Source organism: Dermacentor albipictus, chromosome 8 (genome assembly GCF_038994185.2).
Source record: "Dermacentor albipictus isolate Rhodes 1998 colony chromosome 8, USDA_Dalb.pri_finalv2, whole genome shotgun sequence".
Taxonomy (NCBI): domain Eukaryota; kingdom Metazoa; phylum Arthropoda; class Arachnida; order Ixodida; family Ixodidae; genus Dermacentor; species Dermacentor albipictus.
Window position 1 is genome coordinate 114,150,840 of NC_091828.1, and position 17,456 is coordinate 114,168,295.

Sequence of the window (17,456 nt, forward strand, 5' to 3'; positions counted from 1 at the left end):
GCGGCAACCTGATTCGCTGGGCGAAGATGTGGCAATAGTAATAAAGCCGGCTGTTTGTGCCAGCCACTCTTCTTATCTCAGTATTCTGTCCCGCGTATATGTGCCTGCGTGTTTGCATGTCCGAATCGAGTGGAATTGCATAACGAACTAATTAACGACACGAACTAACAGACAATGACACCAGAGAAACTACAGGGAACGCAACATGGCTTTGTTTAATATAGTTGTAAAAATAATTTTCAAAAAGTCGCAGTTTCACTAGGAAGGTGCAACTGCGACTCCACCGATAGCGATGGCAAAGTATCGCTCAACTACGTGAATTAAGATTCGTGGTTTTATCTGTCATATAAGCTGCGCTAAACATTCGCTTGTGAATTGAACTAGCGAGCGTGTTTTCACGCACGCACGGGCAATGAAGTTCAGTAACGTGGAAAGTTGGGCTAGTTGGTGAGTGATCATAGTACCTTGCCGGTGAAGCAGCGCACAAACACGGACACAGTGAAGACAAGCAGGAATGGACGACACTCGCTGCACTTGCGAGTACAGCGAGCGTCGTCTATTCCTGCTTGTCTTCACTGTGTCCGTGTTTGTGCGCTGCTTCACCAGCAAGGTACTATGATCACGCACGGGCAAACATGAACAGATCTCGCTCGATGACCGTGAACACTCGTTGTCGCGACGGTGGCGCGATCAAGAGCACGGGTAGCGTGCGGCGAATGCTTCATGCTACCTCTCGCTTCAACACGTCTGCAAAACTTGCGATTACGCAAGCTCCAAAACTGGGCGCTCGAGAAGACAGCGCACAACAACCCGCCCGCCATCTCGGCGGTTGACAACAACGACGACGGTTACCGTGAACAGGTGCTCTGCTGTACTCACTCCGTTTTGCAGGGCAGCCTACAGTGCAGGATCCATGACCGTTACAGAGAACCCTGGCCAGTAGTGGCTCCCTGGGAGTCGACGTCAACGGCAACCATTCGACCCGAGTTCTGCATGCATCCAGGCAACCACGTGATGTCGTCGGCAAAGAAACGTGTGCCATCTTGGTTTCATCTGGCGGCCTTGACCCCATTCGGCGCTTTCAACCTGCCTTGACCCTGCTGTCCAACCTACTTGGCTTGGAGTGACCCTCTGATGACTTGGAGTTGGAAAGGCTATTGTGATTTGAAGCAAAGTGAGAGACACTCCCGTTGAACGTCAAGATTTGTCTTGACGGCAAACTATAGACAACAGCAACTGCAACCTCCTGTAAGAAAATGTTCTGCCCGGACGCCCAAAGACAATTGGTCAACGCAAATGGTGTCCTCGGCAACCGAAAAGACCTTACAGGTTATTCGAGAACCATTGTTTCAGCACTTGGTTGTGCGTTAGATGCAATGCTGACAGTCGTTGCAACAGCCAATCGTCAAGGTGCTTTACGAGGACCGGCAGGACTGCGTCAGAAGCGCAGACAGCTAGTGCTCTAACAATACTTCGCAAACAGCCTCCAAGGTCGTTGGTGATATTGAGAACCATTGTGCCTCATGCAGCCGCGCATTCTTTCATGATGCGTTATTATCGCTGTTGCCGCGATTCTGTCTTTCAAAAAGCCGTTGAGAAAAAAAAATAATCTTGCCGTTTCTACACGAGAGGTGTCCCAGCTTTATTTTCAGTGATGGATGGCTGTCGAAGGAAAGAAGAAAAAAAGAGTTGCATTAGAACAGGCCAGAGAAGATGCGTAGGCAAGAACAGCTTAAGTTTGGAATTCTCCGTTCTCTTCAGGCTTAGCACTTGCAGACATTGTTCGTCGATGCAAGCAGCCGCCTCCAAGGTTGTTTCGTTTACCAAGAGAGCCGTCTGCGCAAGCCCATTGTCTCTGGACGTCCAAGCCACAGGTTCTGTTACACTGCGTTACTACTGCTGCTGCACCACTCGTCCATCTTTCACAGTGCGGTCGACAGAAATCTTGACGTTCTGTACAGGAGACGTCCGCGCTTTTGTTTCAATGACGCATGCCGTTCGAAGAAAAAAAAACAGAAAGAAACTTAGCTTGAAAATAGGATCAAAGCAGATGCGCGAGCAGGAGGAAAAAAAGAAACAAGTTTCAGGCTCGGGGTTCTGTGGTCTTGGGCATTTGCAGCATTTGTACATCGCTGTGTGCGGCGAACGGTTGTGGTAGTCGGACCGAAACCCCACGGGGTGGGAAATTAGGGGCTCAAACATGAAGCTGGTTGCCGTTTTGGCGATCGCGATCTTCAGCGCCTCCGTGCCCGCGTCAGGTTTCAGGATGATACAGGTAAGAGTCGCGCTAATGTCGCCGTGTGATGTCGCAGGCTGATGCCATTTTTTAACCATTTCTGGTCCGTTTATTACCGTAGTTATCGCATTTCACACAAATTACCGTCATCATCGTCATCATCATCACTAGCATCATCAACAAACGCCAAAACTAATCTTAGAAACCTGAGCGTCCAGCAACCCTAATACGTAACCTTTCAGTTTGCTGCCGCGGAGAAACGTAGTTGTCCCTCATGCTTCCCCAGCGTAGAAGCTTAGCACCAAGTTGATGTTAAGCCTATTGGCGCCATCTTTGAAGCGTGCTTGCTCAAGGCCCGTCACTCGCTTTGGGTGACACATAAATGCTCTAATTAATGCGCATAAATAATTTGCGGCCATAGTTCGGCACCGTTACGATTTAGAGCACAGAAGTTCTAAGAAGCACACGCTACCTCCAACAACTTGATTTGTTCGCCATTGATGAAAAAAGCCTTCCATATGTTGGTAAAAACTTCACTGCAATTTTTTCTTCATTTCTGCCGGTTACTTTTTTGTTTTGTTCTCTCAGTCAGATGTAGAAAATATGAATTTCTCCTTCAATGACAAAACGCGGAGCTCAAAGGGTTAACCTCCGCGAATTACACGAACCCTCACATCCGCCGAACTTGTCCGGAGTCATCATATACATGCAGTGCACTCACACTTAACCTTTCTCCAACTTTGTTTACTTCAAAAGCGGCTTATGTGGGAGCTTTATGCTCTTTGACGGGTGCGCACTCCACATGAAGATCTCCAGTCAGAAACTGTGCAATAAAGTACAACAATACACAATTCTGAACTTCTACCTTTAGGGCTTACTCATTTACTGCACTGACATTGACAAACGGTGCCACGCTGGCAGGAGTTTATTTGTTGCATGACTTTTCGACGAAGCTGATGTTTAGTCGAATTCGTAATGGAATTTTGTCCCTCCACTCCGATAAAGAAAAAATAATTGCGAAGAACGACAATGTGACTATAACGCATGCTGTATAGTTGGAAACGCTGAGCTAATTTTGACCACCGTGGGGTTCTGTAACGTGCACTTAAGCCTAATTGCACGAGCGTTCTTCGATAAGTTTGCCCCAACGGGAGAAACGATTATATACACAAATTGATGCAGGTTTCAGCCGTAGTCATCAATAATACACCGTCATCAGCATATACATCAGTGTTAGTATTTAGTTTTAGCACTTTCTCACGGGAAGAGTTAAGATAAGTATTGAGACAAAGCTTGACTTGAATCGTTGCTATCTAAAACACACCGGAACAAATAAATCATTTTGCTCGGCACCCATGACACCGATGTTAATGAAAGTCTGTTGAATTTAAAAGAATAATCTTTACCGACTATGGGGAGATGATTTTTTTTTATTTAGGCCATAACTTTCTTGTTTTACAAAAATGTTTGAATATCACAAACGCAAAAAAAAAAAGGCGGAAGCATCGACCTTATACAGCTCCTGTCTCTCACCGATGAAAAAAAATTACGTCACAATTTTGTAAACTGCAGCCATTGAGACATCGAAAGTGGACAAAGTTTGGGTGATATACATCGCTCTGCAATATAATAATAATTCGACAGAACTTTTAAAACACATTCGTAAACCGTATACAACATGGTCACTTGAGCCATATACTCATGCATCAAGTTTCTCAGGTTCAGAGGCTCAAACATACGCAGCCTGCAGAACTGCGATATGCAGAGTATCGAACTTGGAACCGCTGTGATCCAACTTTTCTTTTTTTCAGAACTCATAGATTTGTTTAGACTCATTTAAAGATACATATGTCCGAAACCAAAATTTTGCTTGGTAGAGTTGGTATAGTTACCTTTTCCTTCTTGAATGTAAGACAAATTTCATTCGAGGACGTTTAGCTATTGTCTGACGTGAGAATTTCTATGTTTCACGCCTATTTGAGTCGGGGAAATCGCAGTTTGTCCTGAGCCGTCGCTTCCGCTTAAAGTTGGGCTGGGCTGAGCTGAACTGAGTTTAGTTGAGTTTAGTTTAAGCTGAGAATGGCTGATCACACTTCTCGAGTACCAGACAGGTCAGTCTTCCCTTCAATGGAGGAAACTGAGTGTAAGCAGAAACGAGGCACGAACAAAATACGCATGGCGATCCTACATCGAAAATCGAAATCCCCCCCATACACACACACACAACCCCGCCAGCTTCCCATGAACTCATCAATACCATGTTGTCGGTGCTAGTTAATCGCTTATAAATTAGGCAAAGGTTACATTGCGTTTGAAACAGAGAAAACGCGTTGACTCAGCCTGACTACCTGATTCAAGACTTGGAAGTAGCACGATATCTGTCGTGTGAAGTAGATGTGATCGGCGTAGTTAAAACGCAAAATATGTTTTTTTTTTAAGCAGTAAGTTGTTGCTGAGCACGAGTTTATAGCTTCGAATTGTGATTGGGGCGCCTGCGTTTGGATGTGGGACAGTATACGTAAAAGAAAAAAGAAAAGCCCTCCCCAAAAATACGCTAGAATAAGAGTTTGAAAAGAATATTCAACGCTTCTAGAACCAACATTACTCCGTTTCTTACGTAGTCAGCAATGCGAAGACTAGACAGACAGCTCTTCTTGTTCTCATTCGTGACCACAATAAAAAAGAAAAAGAAATAGTATGCCACATGCGCAAAAATATAATTTATTCTGTTTGTTCAGTTAAACTGTATAAATTTATCTTCATTTCGCATCGGGTATACTATTGCCTCGCGTAAATCGACGCGGACATTGTCTCACAGTCTTGTGCCGCGAGAAAACGACTTAATTAACGCATGAAAAGGGGACGCGGGTCTGAACCGATTTAACACAGAACGACGGAGCGTCATGTTTCTGCGGCCAGCGGCCATAGCGCAGTGCTCGTGCTCCTCAAAAAAAAAGTAAGCAGGTCGCCATACTGGAAGTATAACTGTGCCTAAATATTACCTGATTTGACGTAACCTGACGTCTACAAATCATATTTGTAATATTTGAAATGGGTATTTTACATAACGCATCGCAGCTCAAGGACAACTGCATTTCAAAACGCGCGAAGTTGGGCCCGAGCTAAAGCTTCTTAACGGTTTTACGCGAAGCATGCCACTCAGTTTTTTTTATCTTTTTCGTTCACGAGTCGAAGCAGTCGTGAATAAAAATTCTTCCAGTTGGAGGGTCTCGCTTAACATCGAACAGCATGTCATCGGAATATCGTGCAAGGGAGATGTTCTTCGGACAATTAGTCGTCCTATTAAGTCCTGCAAGAGAACGTTTCTCAGGATAAACCACGCGAACGTCGGTCCTGAGGACGCAACGAGGATCTTTGTAAACGAAAACAAAAACAAAAATCTGTGAGAACGTTTAGTACCGCTTGAGGACATGTCATCGACGAATGTCGTCTCCGGGAACCGTGACACGTGACCATCGACACCTTCTCTCCCACCGCCACCCAGCGCTTCAACATGAGACCGCCCGGCAAGGGCGGAATGGGCGGAATGGGTGGAATGGGTGGCGGAGGTCCCTTCGAGCCGACTGACTTCGAGGGCGACTTCACGCAGTCCATGCGGAAGCTGCAGAGACAAGTGCTCAGGAGTCACAACCGCTACAGGCGCCTGCACGGTGTGCACACTCTCAAGGAGGACGAGGAGGTGAGCGTGCAGGGAACGAGCCGTATATTTGCGAGGAGGAGGCGGAGGAGGAGGAGGAGGAGTAAACTTTATTTGTGCACAGCAGATCTGAGACCTAGGCCTCTCTACCTGGATGACGAACGCATTTTTTTTTTCACGCTGTGCCTATCACGTTGAGCAGCTATGTCAATGCGATAGCATTACAGCCTGACTGCATTAGAATCGGAATCAAGTTCATTATGTCCGTAGCAAAAAAAAAAGCAACGTACAGATAAATATACAGAAGCAGGTCCGAGAGCGCTAGGCTGAAGGGGACCTCCCTTGCAAGGTTACAAACAAGTGTAGTGGTCAAACTAAACCGGTGTTATATCACAAGTAAACGTAGTTGTGTTGTAACAGGGAAGTGAACGCAGATAAATATAAAGGTACGAAACAAAAAATCTAAACAGATAATTATTCAGATTACTATTCAGTGTGCTAGTAATTCAGTAAGCAAGAAAACAATTATTTTTTATAAATGCCCCAAGTGATTAAGCAGTGTTTGAGATAGGTTGGTAGAGGGTTTCAAATAGATAAAACAGAAAAGTACGCCGTATGTGGACCACAATTCGTCCGTATTACAGGTAGTAAAAATTTCCATCTGATGGAAATTTAGCAGGATTAGTGTTAAGAAGATCAAAAGCACGAAATACGCTTGGTGGTATAAGACGATTCAATGACTTGAACAGGTTAATGGAGAGATGATATTTAATTAAACTAGAAATTGAGAGTATCTCAAAACCTTGACGCAACGAAGAAGCACTGCTGCGATGCGAACATAACGTTAGTGTCCTAATGATTTGGTTTTTAATGTGCTGTATACGTAATAAGTGGGATAGGTAAGTTTTGCCCCATGTTGCGATACAATTGTTCATGTGACTGGGAATAAAGGCGTAGGAAAGTGTAATTCAGGTCGGAGTGTTCAAATAGCGAGGTGCTCTGATTAAAATTCTAATGCCATAAACTAGTTTTCCTCGTAAGTGTGCAATGTGGCTAGCGTATTTTAAACCGACATCAAGAATAACACCCAGGAAGGAGTATTCGTTAATGGGAGCAATGTGCATGTCGTTAAGTTTGATCGTAGTATATTTTGAAGGAACCTTTTGGATTGAATGGAAAATCATGAACTTGGTCTTTGAAGCGTTAATGCAGAGAGAGTTACATCGGCACCAGGTTAAAGTGTTTTTTAGGTCTGTGTTCACTTTTAGACTTTCAGATTTTTAGTGTGATAGAGTGGATGGAGTCGTCAGAAGCAAGTATAGAGGTATCGCCTGCTTAACGATAAGGTTCAAAATTATTAACAATCTGAGGTAGGTCATTTATATAAATCGGAAGTAAAAGTGCACCGGGTATTGATCCATGAGGAACGCTTTCATGAGTAGTCATAAAACTTGATAGTGTAGAGCGAATGTATACCGCCTGTTGCCGAGTATATAGGTGGCTAATAATTAGTTTTCATGAGGACACCTTTCCATAAAGCTGTGTATGGATGACTACAGAAGTGAATCATTTTTACAGAAGGCATATTAAAGTAGGTTACGTCGCTACAGCTTTGAGGTCAGATAGCCAGACCTCAGGCGATTGGGCCAAGGTTGGCAAAAAAGACGCCCTCACATTAAAAAAACATACGTAGAGACTGGCAATAGCTTTCATCATGAAGCTTCACAGAACTTTGTTGTTCCCCTTTGCTCTATAGCCATCGGGAAGCCGTGTCCAATGTGCCTTGGTTTGATGCCTGTCATGGGAAGTGCATGACTTCCGCGCATTTCGTCACCGACTGACTCACATTTGGGGCACATCGTTCACCCCCCCATGCCGCAGTTGAATCGCTACGCCCAAGCCTGGGCCTTGATGCTTGCCCAAAGAGACCGCATGGAGCACAGGACCAAGCCGATACACGGAGAAAACCTCTTCATGTCGTGGAGCAGCAACTTGGAGGCACCCATCACGGGTACGTAACGCGCTATACTGCACTTGCTGTAATGAACTGGTGCGCATGCGCGAGCTTGCAGTACGCGACGCGCTGCGTAAGCTAATAAAAGTGACTGCGTTCTTGTGTAGTGAAATTAAGGTAGGTAGCTATTGTGACTTAACTTCACCACTCATGCGCATACATAACTACGTTCTACTTCTTTTTCGCTTCTCTGACAAATTCGAGATAGTTACCAAGTTTTAGTAACCAAGCTTTAGGAACTATGAGTGGCAGCGCATGGCCAGGATTACCGTGCGGTTTCACACGCGTTTATATGTTTCTTTTCTTGCTTTTTTTTTCTTTTTAGTGCGCAAGCAACACTAGCTATATAAACTTGGATTTCGCCTCTGTCTGCGTGAGGCCCCTTCATATGCGCGTTTCCTCGCGCGCGTATCACGTGCGCAGCCTCTTCTACTTCTTCTTCTTCTTCTACTTCTACTTCTACTTATTTTTCTTCTACTTCTACTTCTTCTTCTACTTCTACTTCTTCTTCTACTTCTACTTCTTCTTCTTATACTTCTACTTCTACTTCTTCTTTTTCTTCTACTTCTACTTCTTCTTCTACTTCTACTTCTTCTTCTTCTACTTCTACTTCTTCTTTTTCTTCTACTTCTACTTCTTCTTCTACTTCTAATTCTTCTTCTTCTACTTCTACTTCTTCTTCTTTTTCTTCTACGTCTACTTCTTCTACTTCTTCTTCTTCTTCTTCTACTTCTACTTCTTCTTCTTTTTCTTCTACTTCTACTTCTTCTTCTTCTTCTTCTTACGCTTGCGTGTGAGCGAAATACGTAACTATGGAAAGTGCATCGGGGTCGTCGTCGGAGATGTCCAAAGAAAAGATTCTGGTGCCAAGCGCAGCGAACAACAACGAGCTCGGCGAACAAAGGAAGCGGGAGTAGGCCGACGAAGAAGACGTGGCCGAGCGAATGCGACTGCAGCAACAACAACAAAAAAACATAACGATTCAATTAGAAACGCATAACTTGGTGCAAGAAAATGGCCAATCAGATCCAAGAAAATGCTCTTTATCACGATATTCTATATGGTTGGTGCAGCCAAACCGTCAGTAATTTTTGTTTTGTTTTGTTCTCCCCGATAACCGTAAAAAAAAACGTGGTATTTTTAGCAGAAGCGTGCTTTCTGTGTGATTGCTTGCGTGAGAATGGTGAAAGTAAATTTAATTTTTTTTTTAAGACGCAACCTTAATGCGCCGCTTTCTTCGTTTGGGAATATAATGGCCGCTATACCTTCCGTCAAGCTAAGGACGTCACGCTAAAGAGCGCGTTGTACTAGACGCCAACAACTCAGCTTTACGACTTCGTTCAGCGATCACGGAAGACATAAAACTGGAAAAGTTGAGCACACTACGTCGCAAAAGGCGCCGGACTTTCCCTGCAATGCACCGCAATCTTTCGCACCCACCAGTGAGCCCGGCGCATCCAAACTGCTTCTTCATCATCATCATCATCATCATCATCATCATCATCGTCGTCGTCGTCGTCATCATTGTCGTCGTCGTCGTCTCCATCATCATCGTCACCAGCCTATTTCATGGCCACTGCAGGACGAAGGCCTCTCCCTGCGATCTCCAACAAACTGCTCATGTGCTCCTAATGCTCAATTTCGCGCTTTCAATAAACTACGCTCTTTACCGGGAAACCTGATGACAAAAAAAAATGGCTGTGGCTTAGGTAAGGTTAAGCCCAGGATGCGAAGCATACTAGCCTTTATTTTAGTTGTTGAACCACTGTTTAGCCTGGTGAACTGCTGTTGCTTGGCTATATTTGGTTCGGCTAGACGAAGAAACAACTCATGCATTACTTCTTCGCCTTCAAGAGTGGAACGCGACAGCGTTCCCGTCGACCCGCCAAGGGGTGTAAGACAATGGGCTACAGGGCAGCGACTACGCGCCCCGCATTGGACGCGGTGAGCGTCGAGCAAAGCAGCGTTCGGCGCGGCAACGAAATGTGCGCCTGAGCAAGAGACGCACGCCTTAGAAACAGCGCGTTTCTAAGGCAACACCGCATTCACTAGAGGCGCTTTTGTACCGCTTTGAAGCGTTGTACTCGTGGCTCAGTGGTAGCGTCTCCGTCCCACACTCCGGAGACCCTGGTTCGATTCCCACCCAGCCCGTCTTGCAAGAGTTGAGCCAAAGCCACTTCTCCTCTGTCGTGACGTCACGGTGTCACGTGATTTCATGGTCACCGCCGCGCCTGAGGAGCTGGGTTGAGCCCTCGTAATATGCTTCGCATAAAAACTTGCCTACAATGTGCATCTACCAGGGTGTGGATATAATTCTATAGTAGCGACGAAGACGGCTGTTCTCCTACTCGAAAACTATTTGAAAGGTACTCGATGTTCGACTCGATTAAATTGGTACATTCGCATTCGATTCGTATTCGATTCGGTTTCGGAAATTAGCAATCGCACACCCCCTACTAAAGCCCAGAACCTCAGGTAGAGTAACTACACAGTAAAATTATTTACGGCCTTGAACTTGAATAAGGGTGTGAACGGATCTATAACTCCCGCTTTTACACCCTTTGCAGGGGTTTGAGTTCTTGTGCATCGCCTCCTCATTCTACGCATGCACAGTCGCCACAAAATTCAGAATGCTCGTCTGTGTAATGGCTCCAAATGCGACCGTGCTTCGATGCCCTTCAAGCTGTTTCATTTCTTCGTTCCTATCTTTTTTAGTTTCCACACTGTAAATTCATTTGCACCCTCCCTTAAGGGTACTCTCTGTCTATAACTCGCGCCCAATTACACCCTTTGAGAGCGTGCGCCTGTAAGTAATAAAACCGATTTGCACCATTACGCGCCCTCAAGGGTGCAAAGAACGTCTTTACGGTGTGAAAGAAGTCCTTACGGAGTAAAAACAACTCGACGAGTGGCGCTCGTGCTTCCCTTCCAGGAAGCATGGCCGTGAAGGCGTGGTACGACGAGATCAAGGACTACGACTACAACAACCCGACCTTCAAGTCCGGCACGGGCCACTTCACGCAGGTCGTGTGGAAGAACTGCCGTCGCCTGGGCACGGGCATCGCCCGCGGCCGGAAGGGCACCATCTACATCGTGTCCGTCTACGATCCGCGAGGAAACATCATGGGCCAGTTCGGCAGCCAAGTCACCCGGCCCAACGCCGGCGGCGGCGGCGGAGGTAAAGGCGGCCACAAGAAACGAAGGCGCCAGCAGCAGCAGGACGACTACTGAACCAGGAACGACGCCGACGTGCCCCCGGACCAGGGGTTCCGGGGGGTATTCCGTAGCAGTCCACCTTAGTGGACTGTCCACTTCGGCCGCTGCTGATTGGCTGGGGCCGCTCGTCTCCTCCTCGCTCGTAACAGCTGCATCCAATCAGCAGTGGCCGGAATGGACGGTCCGCTAGGTGGAGTCCCACAGAATACCGCCCCAGAGCGAGAAGGGGTACGGTCGCGGCGTTCGACGTCGATGGAGCCGATATTTTGGCTCCACTTTACGACGTCTGTTCTCCACAAACGACCCAGTGGCAAGTCTCGCTCGCGGAACGAAAAATACATATCAATATAAAATTAAATGCCGGTGTTTGCGTCGCTTTGTTTTCTGACAACGATGACTCTTGGTGTAAAGGAAAGTACAAAAAAATGTGAAAGATCCTGCTCGCTAAAAAAAAAAGAACGAAAAACGTTATTTTCAGGAGATACGCCGCTATAGTCGAGAAACACTTTGCAAAATAAGCTAGGCCGTGGACAAAAAGAACCAACACTCATGATCAACAGTATACGAACAAAAGCTTCTGAGAGAACACTGAATTTGCTCTGTGCCTGAGTATGCTGAATGAAACTCAAGAGCAAAGTTCAGATTTGTCATTGCAAACGTCGCAGTAACTTTGTCCGTTTCAGTACGTCAGTACGTGTTGGTAGGATGTTTCTTTATCAGAGAAATCGCATTAAAAATGCTTCGCGTACTTTTGATCACCGGTAAACCCCAGGCACCGACCTCCAAGGTAGTTTATTTCGGCAGCACGTGCAATGTGTCACTCCTCGATTAAATCATTGGGAGCTCTTTCGGTAAACAGCCAACGGTAACTCTCTTTGCAATAAATTTATTTAAATTTTGTAACATAGCAAAATATATACACCGTTGACAGAAAGAAGTCCCAACATAAAAGCTCATGCATGTCCTCTTACGTAAGAGTCAAATTGCGGAATTAAGCGCACCTAAGGAGTAATGATGAGGACAGAAATTAATTGAAAGAAATGACAAAAGGAACGTGCGCATATGAATGTTTTCAGAATATTAAGCGAGAATACAAGCACAAATTATTTGTGCATTAATACAATTTAGGATGAAACGCATGCACTCTGATCAAAATGTTTTGTGACTTTTGTTTGCGCCGCTACAATTCGAAGAAAATCTGCGAAGTAATTCAGCCAACAACACGAAACTGGTATAAGCAACTTTTGTGGCTGAATAGTGTAGTATCTACATTAAATATGCGGCACAGATAAACATATAGGATACATATACACTAAATATACGCGAAGACACCAACCGCGGAAATTCGCCTGGAGTGTCCATATAATTGCTATCGCCTAAAAGGCTAGAGTAAACAGTAAAGATAGCTTCCAGTAGAAAAAGAAAGGCGTCATTGGAACGCCCAGAGTAGTTGATTAAGCCGGTTCTTTGTTACTTGCACGTACTTCATAGCAGTTTCTGAGCAGGCATCAGTGAAAGGTTCAACAACTTCGAGAAGCAGCATCGAATGAACCGCCCCTTTTTTCAACGTTTATAAATAACTAATAGACAAATGATTAGCCCGGTTACGAGTTGTTATGGGACAATGCAAGCGTCGTGCGCTCTTACAATTGTACTGTAGTTTCTGAGCAGGCGTCAGCGAAAGGTACAAGGACTTCGATAAACAGCCATCATTCTGCCTGACTTGATGTCATACGTGCATGGCTCATACCTGCGGTGGGGAATGGCTGCACTGAATGTGACAGAAACTACACACAGCAAGTACCGACGAATGGAAGAAACAATAGAAGAAAATCTAGGAATAAGAAAATTGGCCGACGATTACGCTTCAAGGTAAAGCGATCTTTTAGCGCAGCTGCTGCCTTATTTCGACAACAGGCAACCGCATACAGAACACGCAGTGCCGAACGGAGACAGTTGTGCTTTTCGGATTGGGCAGCACATTGCTTAAATGATATTGCGCGACACAAATAACGACACGGACGTGAGAGAAGCCGGCGCTCTGGCGACGCACCATCGCGCCATCTTATAGTGGGTCACCGTCGCGGAGAAGTGGGGGGGGGAGGGAGGTTAGCAATTGTTATTTATTGTTTCTTTTGAGGTGGGATGATGAAACGGATGGAGAACAGGGGTATTGAGTAGAGGTCACGCACTCATTCGCTCACAGACAGGCCTCAATGTGGCTGCACAAGTTTGGGGTGGGAAGTAGGAGTAAGGGGAAGAAACGCTATAACTGTCTTTCGAGTCACCGCAACGGCACTGAGCCAGTTAAGGGGAGGTATAGGGCAAGAGTGGAGGCGAGAGAAGTAGAGCCAGGCGCAAGCGCTGCCAGAGGCGAGAAACGCCACTGAGTAACGCGCCCCGCAAACGGGGAAGCGAGAGACACGGCTTGGAGCCGTACAGTCACGCGACGCGGAGGTGGAGGAGCGGAGAGCCGTGGATCACGCGTGAGGCGGCAAGGAAAGCCCGCCGCCGGCACCGCGGCAGTGCCGCGACAGCGGGAGAAGAGACGGCGAGGGCGGAGTGGACGGTAGCGGCGAGAGTCACCGCAACGGCACTTGCCGGAGGAAGGGGGCTAGAGGATAGGCGAGAACACGTGATCCGGCTTTGGAGATTGATTGATTGATTGATTGATTGATTGATTGATTGATTGATTGATTGATTGATTGAAACTTTTATCGGGGGGAAAGGCCCGTAGCCTAAGATAGGGCTAAGGGATCAGGTGAAAGGAAGGATGCCTGCCTCCTTCGCAAATGACAGCAAAGTGTTAATTATTCTGGTGGCATATCTGCTTGCGGTGTGACCCAGTCTTCGTACGATGCCACCTTTAGAGGTCGGGTGTGCTTGTCCCTGAAGGTGGCTGTGGCAGGAGGGGACCAGATCAAATGTTTGATATCGACGTTGATCGCAGGGCAGTTGGGGCATTCCACTTGTGTTCCTCTCCATTTGCTCAGGACATCCGGTGTAATAGATGCCTTAGCTCTTGCTTTGTGGATGAGAACCTGGGCTGTTCTGGGAAGGCGAGTGGGAATGGGAGGAAGGATGTTAGGAATGGACTCCTGTAGTAGAGCTTTCCTCTCGTGTTTCAACCGGGCAATCTGGTGATCTGGTACAACGACGGATGACTGGGAGCTGGTGTGGTCCAGCAGGGACGGACTCACTTCATGGCTGCGATGGCAGGTCCTCTCTAATTTTCTCGCCTGCAGCCTCATGGGCCGCCCTGTTCCCCGCTCCCCTCATGTTGTGACCCGGTGTCCAGTGTACGAAAACGCGTGCATGTCTATTGTGCCGCAGGTGGCGGCAGGCTTGTTTTATGCGGTGCGCTATGGTAGTCGTGTAGGATCGGGAGTTCAGTTGCTTGAGGGCATCTTGACTTCCGGTGTAGATGTGAACCGTGTCTTCTATGCCTGTCTCACAGAGTTGAATGGCTGCTTCGATGACCAGTAGTTCAAGATCGGTGGCTGTCCAGCAAGCATAGGCGCTGTGGCTCATGGCATGTGCTTGCCCGTTTTCTCTGTAAAAAGCGGTAGTGGCATACATTTTGCCTGAATGTTCATCGTATTGTAAGGCAGCATCAGTATATATTTTTGTTCCTTCATGCTTTTGTTGCGCGTCTAGTACTCTTTGTTGTCGGTGTGCCCTGTCTTCACCTTTGGCGTTCGTGGGCAGTGATCTGGGTTCCGTAACCCTTATTCCATCCCAGGGTGGAAGGAGGTGATCCAACTCTGGCAGGTGCAGGTTGGTGCCATGCAGTGTAGATAGCAGTCGCTGACCATTCCACGTGTTCTTCAGCCTCGTTTCATGGTTATCCTTGTGAGTTTTAACCAATGCTTCCACCGTCAGGAGGCCAGAATATCTGTGCAGGTCTTCTGTTTTTGCGTGTATTGGTAGACCGGTGATTGCCCTCATAGCCATGTTGTGTAGCTTGTCAAGTCGCTTGTAGTTTGCAGCCGTCAGGTCGTAATGCGGGGCTCCGTACCATATCTTGCCGATGAGAACAGCTACCGTAAGCCGCCACGCAACCTCTGTTACTGCCCATCCGCTGTGGTGAGTTAGCCTCCTGATAAGGTGCACCAATGGTTTCCATTGCTGCTTCAAATGTCGCAGCCATGTGCTTGCCGTGCCGTCCTTGTTGATTGGGATGCCCAATATTCTCAGGTATCCCTCTTCCGGTTGGCGAATTTGGTGGCCATCGAAGTAAAGGGTTACGTCGGATCTCCCATGTTTGTCATGTATCGTGATGTAGTGCGTCGTCTCCGGCGAGGGCCTCATGCCTGTTGGCTTCAGTTCCTGATCAATTATGACCAGTGCATTTTGTAGCGTTGTTACTTGTTCAGCTGAACTGAGCCTTTAGGTTGTCCACATGGTTATATCATCAGCCTGCATTGTAAACCAAAGGTTTTCAACTGCGTCTAACTTCCACGCGATCTTGGCCATGACGACATTAAAGAGCGCAGGGGAGATCTCTCATACCACGCGCGAGAGATGGCGCTAGGAGCGCGCGCAGCTACGAACCTGGTTACGGCGAGGCACAACGGCGAGGCTGAGGGCGCCGCGAAACGCGGGAACAGGCACCAAAGAGCTGCGCCCTAATAAACAGACATGTTGGATAGCATAATATCGGTGTCACACGTACACTTCTGATCGAGATCGAGGCCGATCCGGATCGGGTTTTGCTACATAGTCATTTGCGATCGTGATCCTGCAAGATCCGGATCTGGGCGATCGCGATCCGAGAATCGCAGTCAGGCCCCTTGACCGCGATCGCAGGCTTACGTATGTGCCCTCTAACGCAGTATTCTGAAAACGCTAAAAACAACAAAGAAAGACAGCTCAATAAAAAACAATAGAAAATATTTTGTGGAGTTTGCTTACGTCTATAGTGGACCAAATAAAGTTGTTTGTCTCACTCACTCACTCACTCACTCACTCACTCACTCACTCAGTCACTCACTCACTCACTCACTCACTCACTCACTCACTCGCAATATTAAGCTGTGAAATTGGACTATCGCCCAAATTTACCCACATTTTGCAAACTGAATTTGTAGCCTATACTTCATGCAGTTCTGGGAGTTACTGACGACCAGCAGACGATAATAACTCGATGCGGATCGTTGGAACATGTAGCAGCGACCATTGTTGATCGCGATCGAAAAATCCGATCCCGATCGGCCTCGAGCGCTATCAGAAGTGTACGTGTGACGCACCGATATAAGACAACCGAATTTGGGGGACGTATTCTGAAACGTTCGCCGCAGCGAAGTTTCGCACTGGCCACGCCTCCGCCGTTGCGGCGCGCTCTGAATGGCTGCTTTGACAAAACCGGAAATTCAGGTGGCGCAAGTGCATTTCCGGTTTTGTCAAAGCAGCCATTCAGCGCGCGCCGCAAGGGCGGAGGCGTGGCCAGTGCGAAACTTCGCCGCGGCGAACGTTTCAGAATACGTCCCTAGATGTGACCTAGCTCGCAAAGAAATAACGGCATAAAGCTTCAATTTAGAGAAGGGGCCGCCGCTTCTCTAACCCATGCATTCCTAAATGCATCTTAACCTGAAGCCCACGCTTGAGTTGATTTAAAGGACGCCCGTCGGGAACGCACCAAAAGAAACGCAATGAGCGTCTCGGGCGCGTTCGCACCAGGCGTAGTTTATATCAAGCCAAGCATGGACTCCAAGTTAAGTCGCATTTATGAATACGGGGGTAAATTAAAGCTTTGTGTCTTCCTATTCCCCAGTATAGGCCTTCGGGCCATCCCTTTATAAATACATTTTGTCATCATCATGCCTCCACGGCCAGGAAAAAAAAATGGCTGTGGCTCAGCTAAGGTTACGCCCAGGATGCGAAGCATACTAGCCTTTATTTTAACGCGACAGCGTTAAGGAGCTCGTGTCGCAGAAAAGCCGGTGTCGTCGGTGTCTGCGGCGTTGCACTTCATGAATAATAAATCGTTGTCACGCCGAACGCTGCGTTGCTCGACGCTCACCACGTCCGATGCGGGGGGCGACGCCGCGAGCGACGGCGCGAGTTGGAGCCCCGTTTCTCCTCTGTCGGGACGTCACGGTGTCACGTGGTACTGAAGGCGACACCGCCGCGCCTGAGGAGCTGGGTTGAGCTCTAGTAATATGCTTCGCATAAAAAAGTATAAAACAAACCGCAGATTTGCGGGAAGGGAAGCAGACGAAAACGACGCTAAGCGCGCGTCGTGCCACGCGCCAGTGAGCGCGAGCAACGCTGTCGACGTGGCCATGACGTGGCCATGACGTGGCCATGACGTGGCCACCGAACGCTCTGGA

General features: G+C 47.3%; 1 protein-coding gene across 1 annotated transcript; it reads left to right on the top strand.

Moving 5' to 3' along the window:
• Nucleotides 1-2,102: 2,102 nt before the first annotated feature.
• LOC135920110 (Golgi-associated plant pathogenesis-related protein 1-like) lies at nucleotides 2,103-11,482 on the top strand. The gene is made up of 4 exons (XM_065454175.1): nucleotides 2,103-2,275; nucleotides 5,742-5,936; nucleotides 7,776-7,905; nucleotides 10,841-11,482. The coding sequence occupies exons 1-4, from the start codon at nucleotides 2,201-2,203 to the stop codon at nucleotides 11,137-11,139; spliced, it is 699 nt and encodes a 232-aa protein (XP_065310247.1). The 5' UTR covers nucleotides 2,103-2,200; the 3' UTR covers nucleotides 11,140-11,482.
• Nucleotides 11,483-17,456: the final 5,974 nt, after the last annotated feature.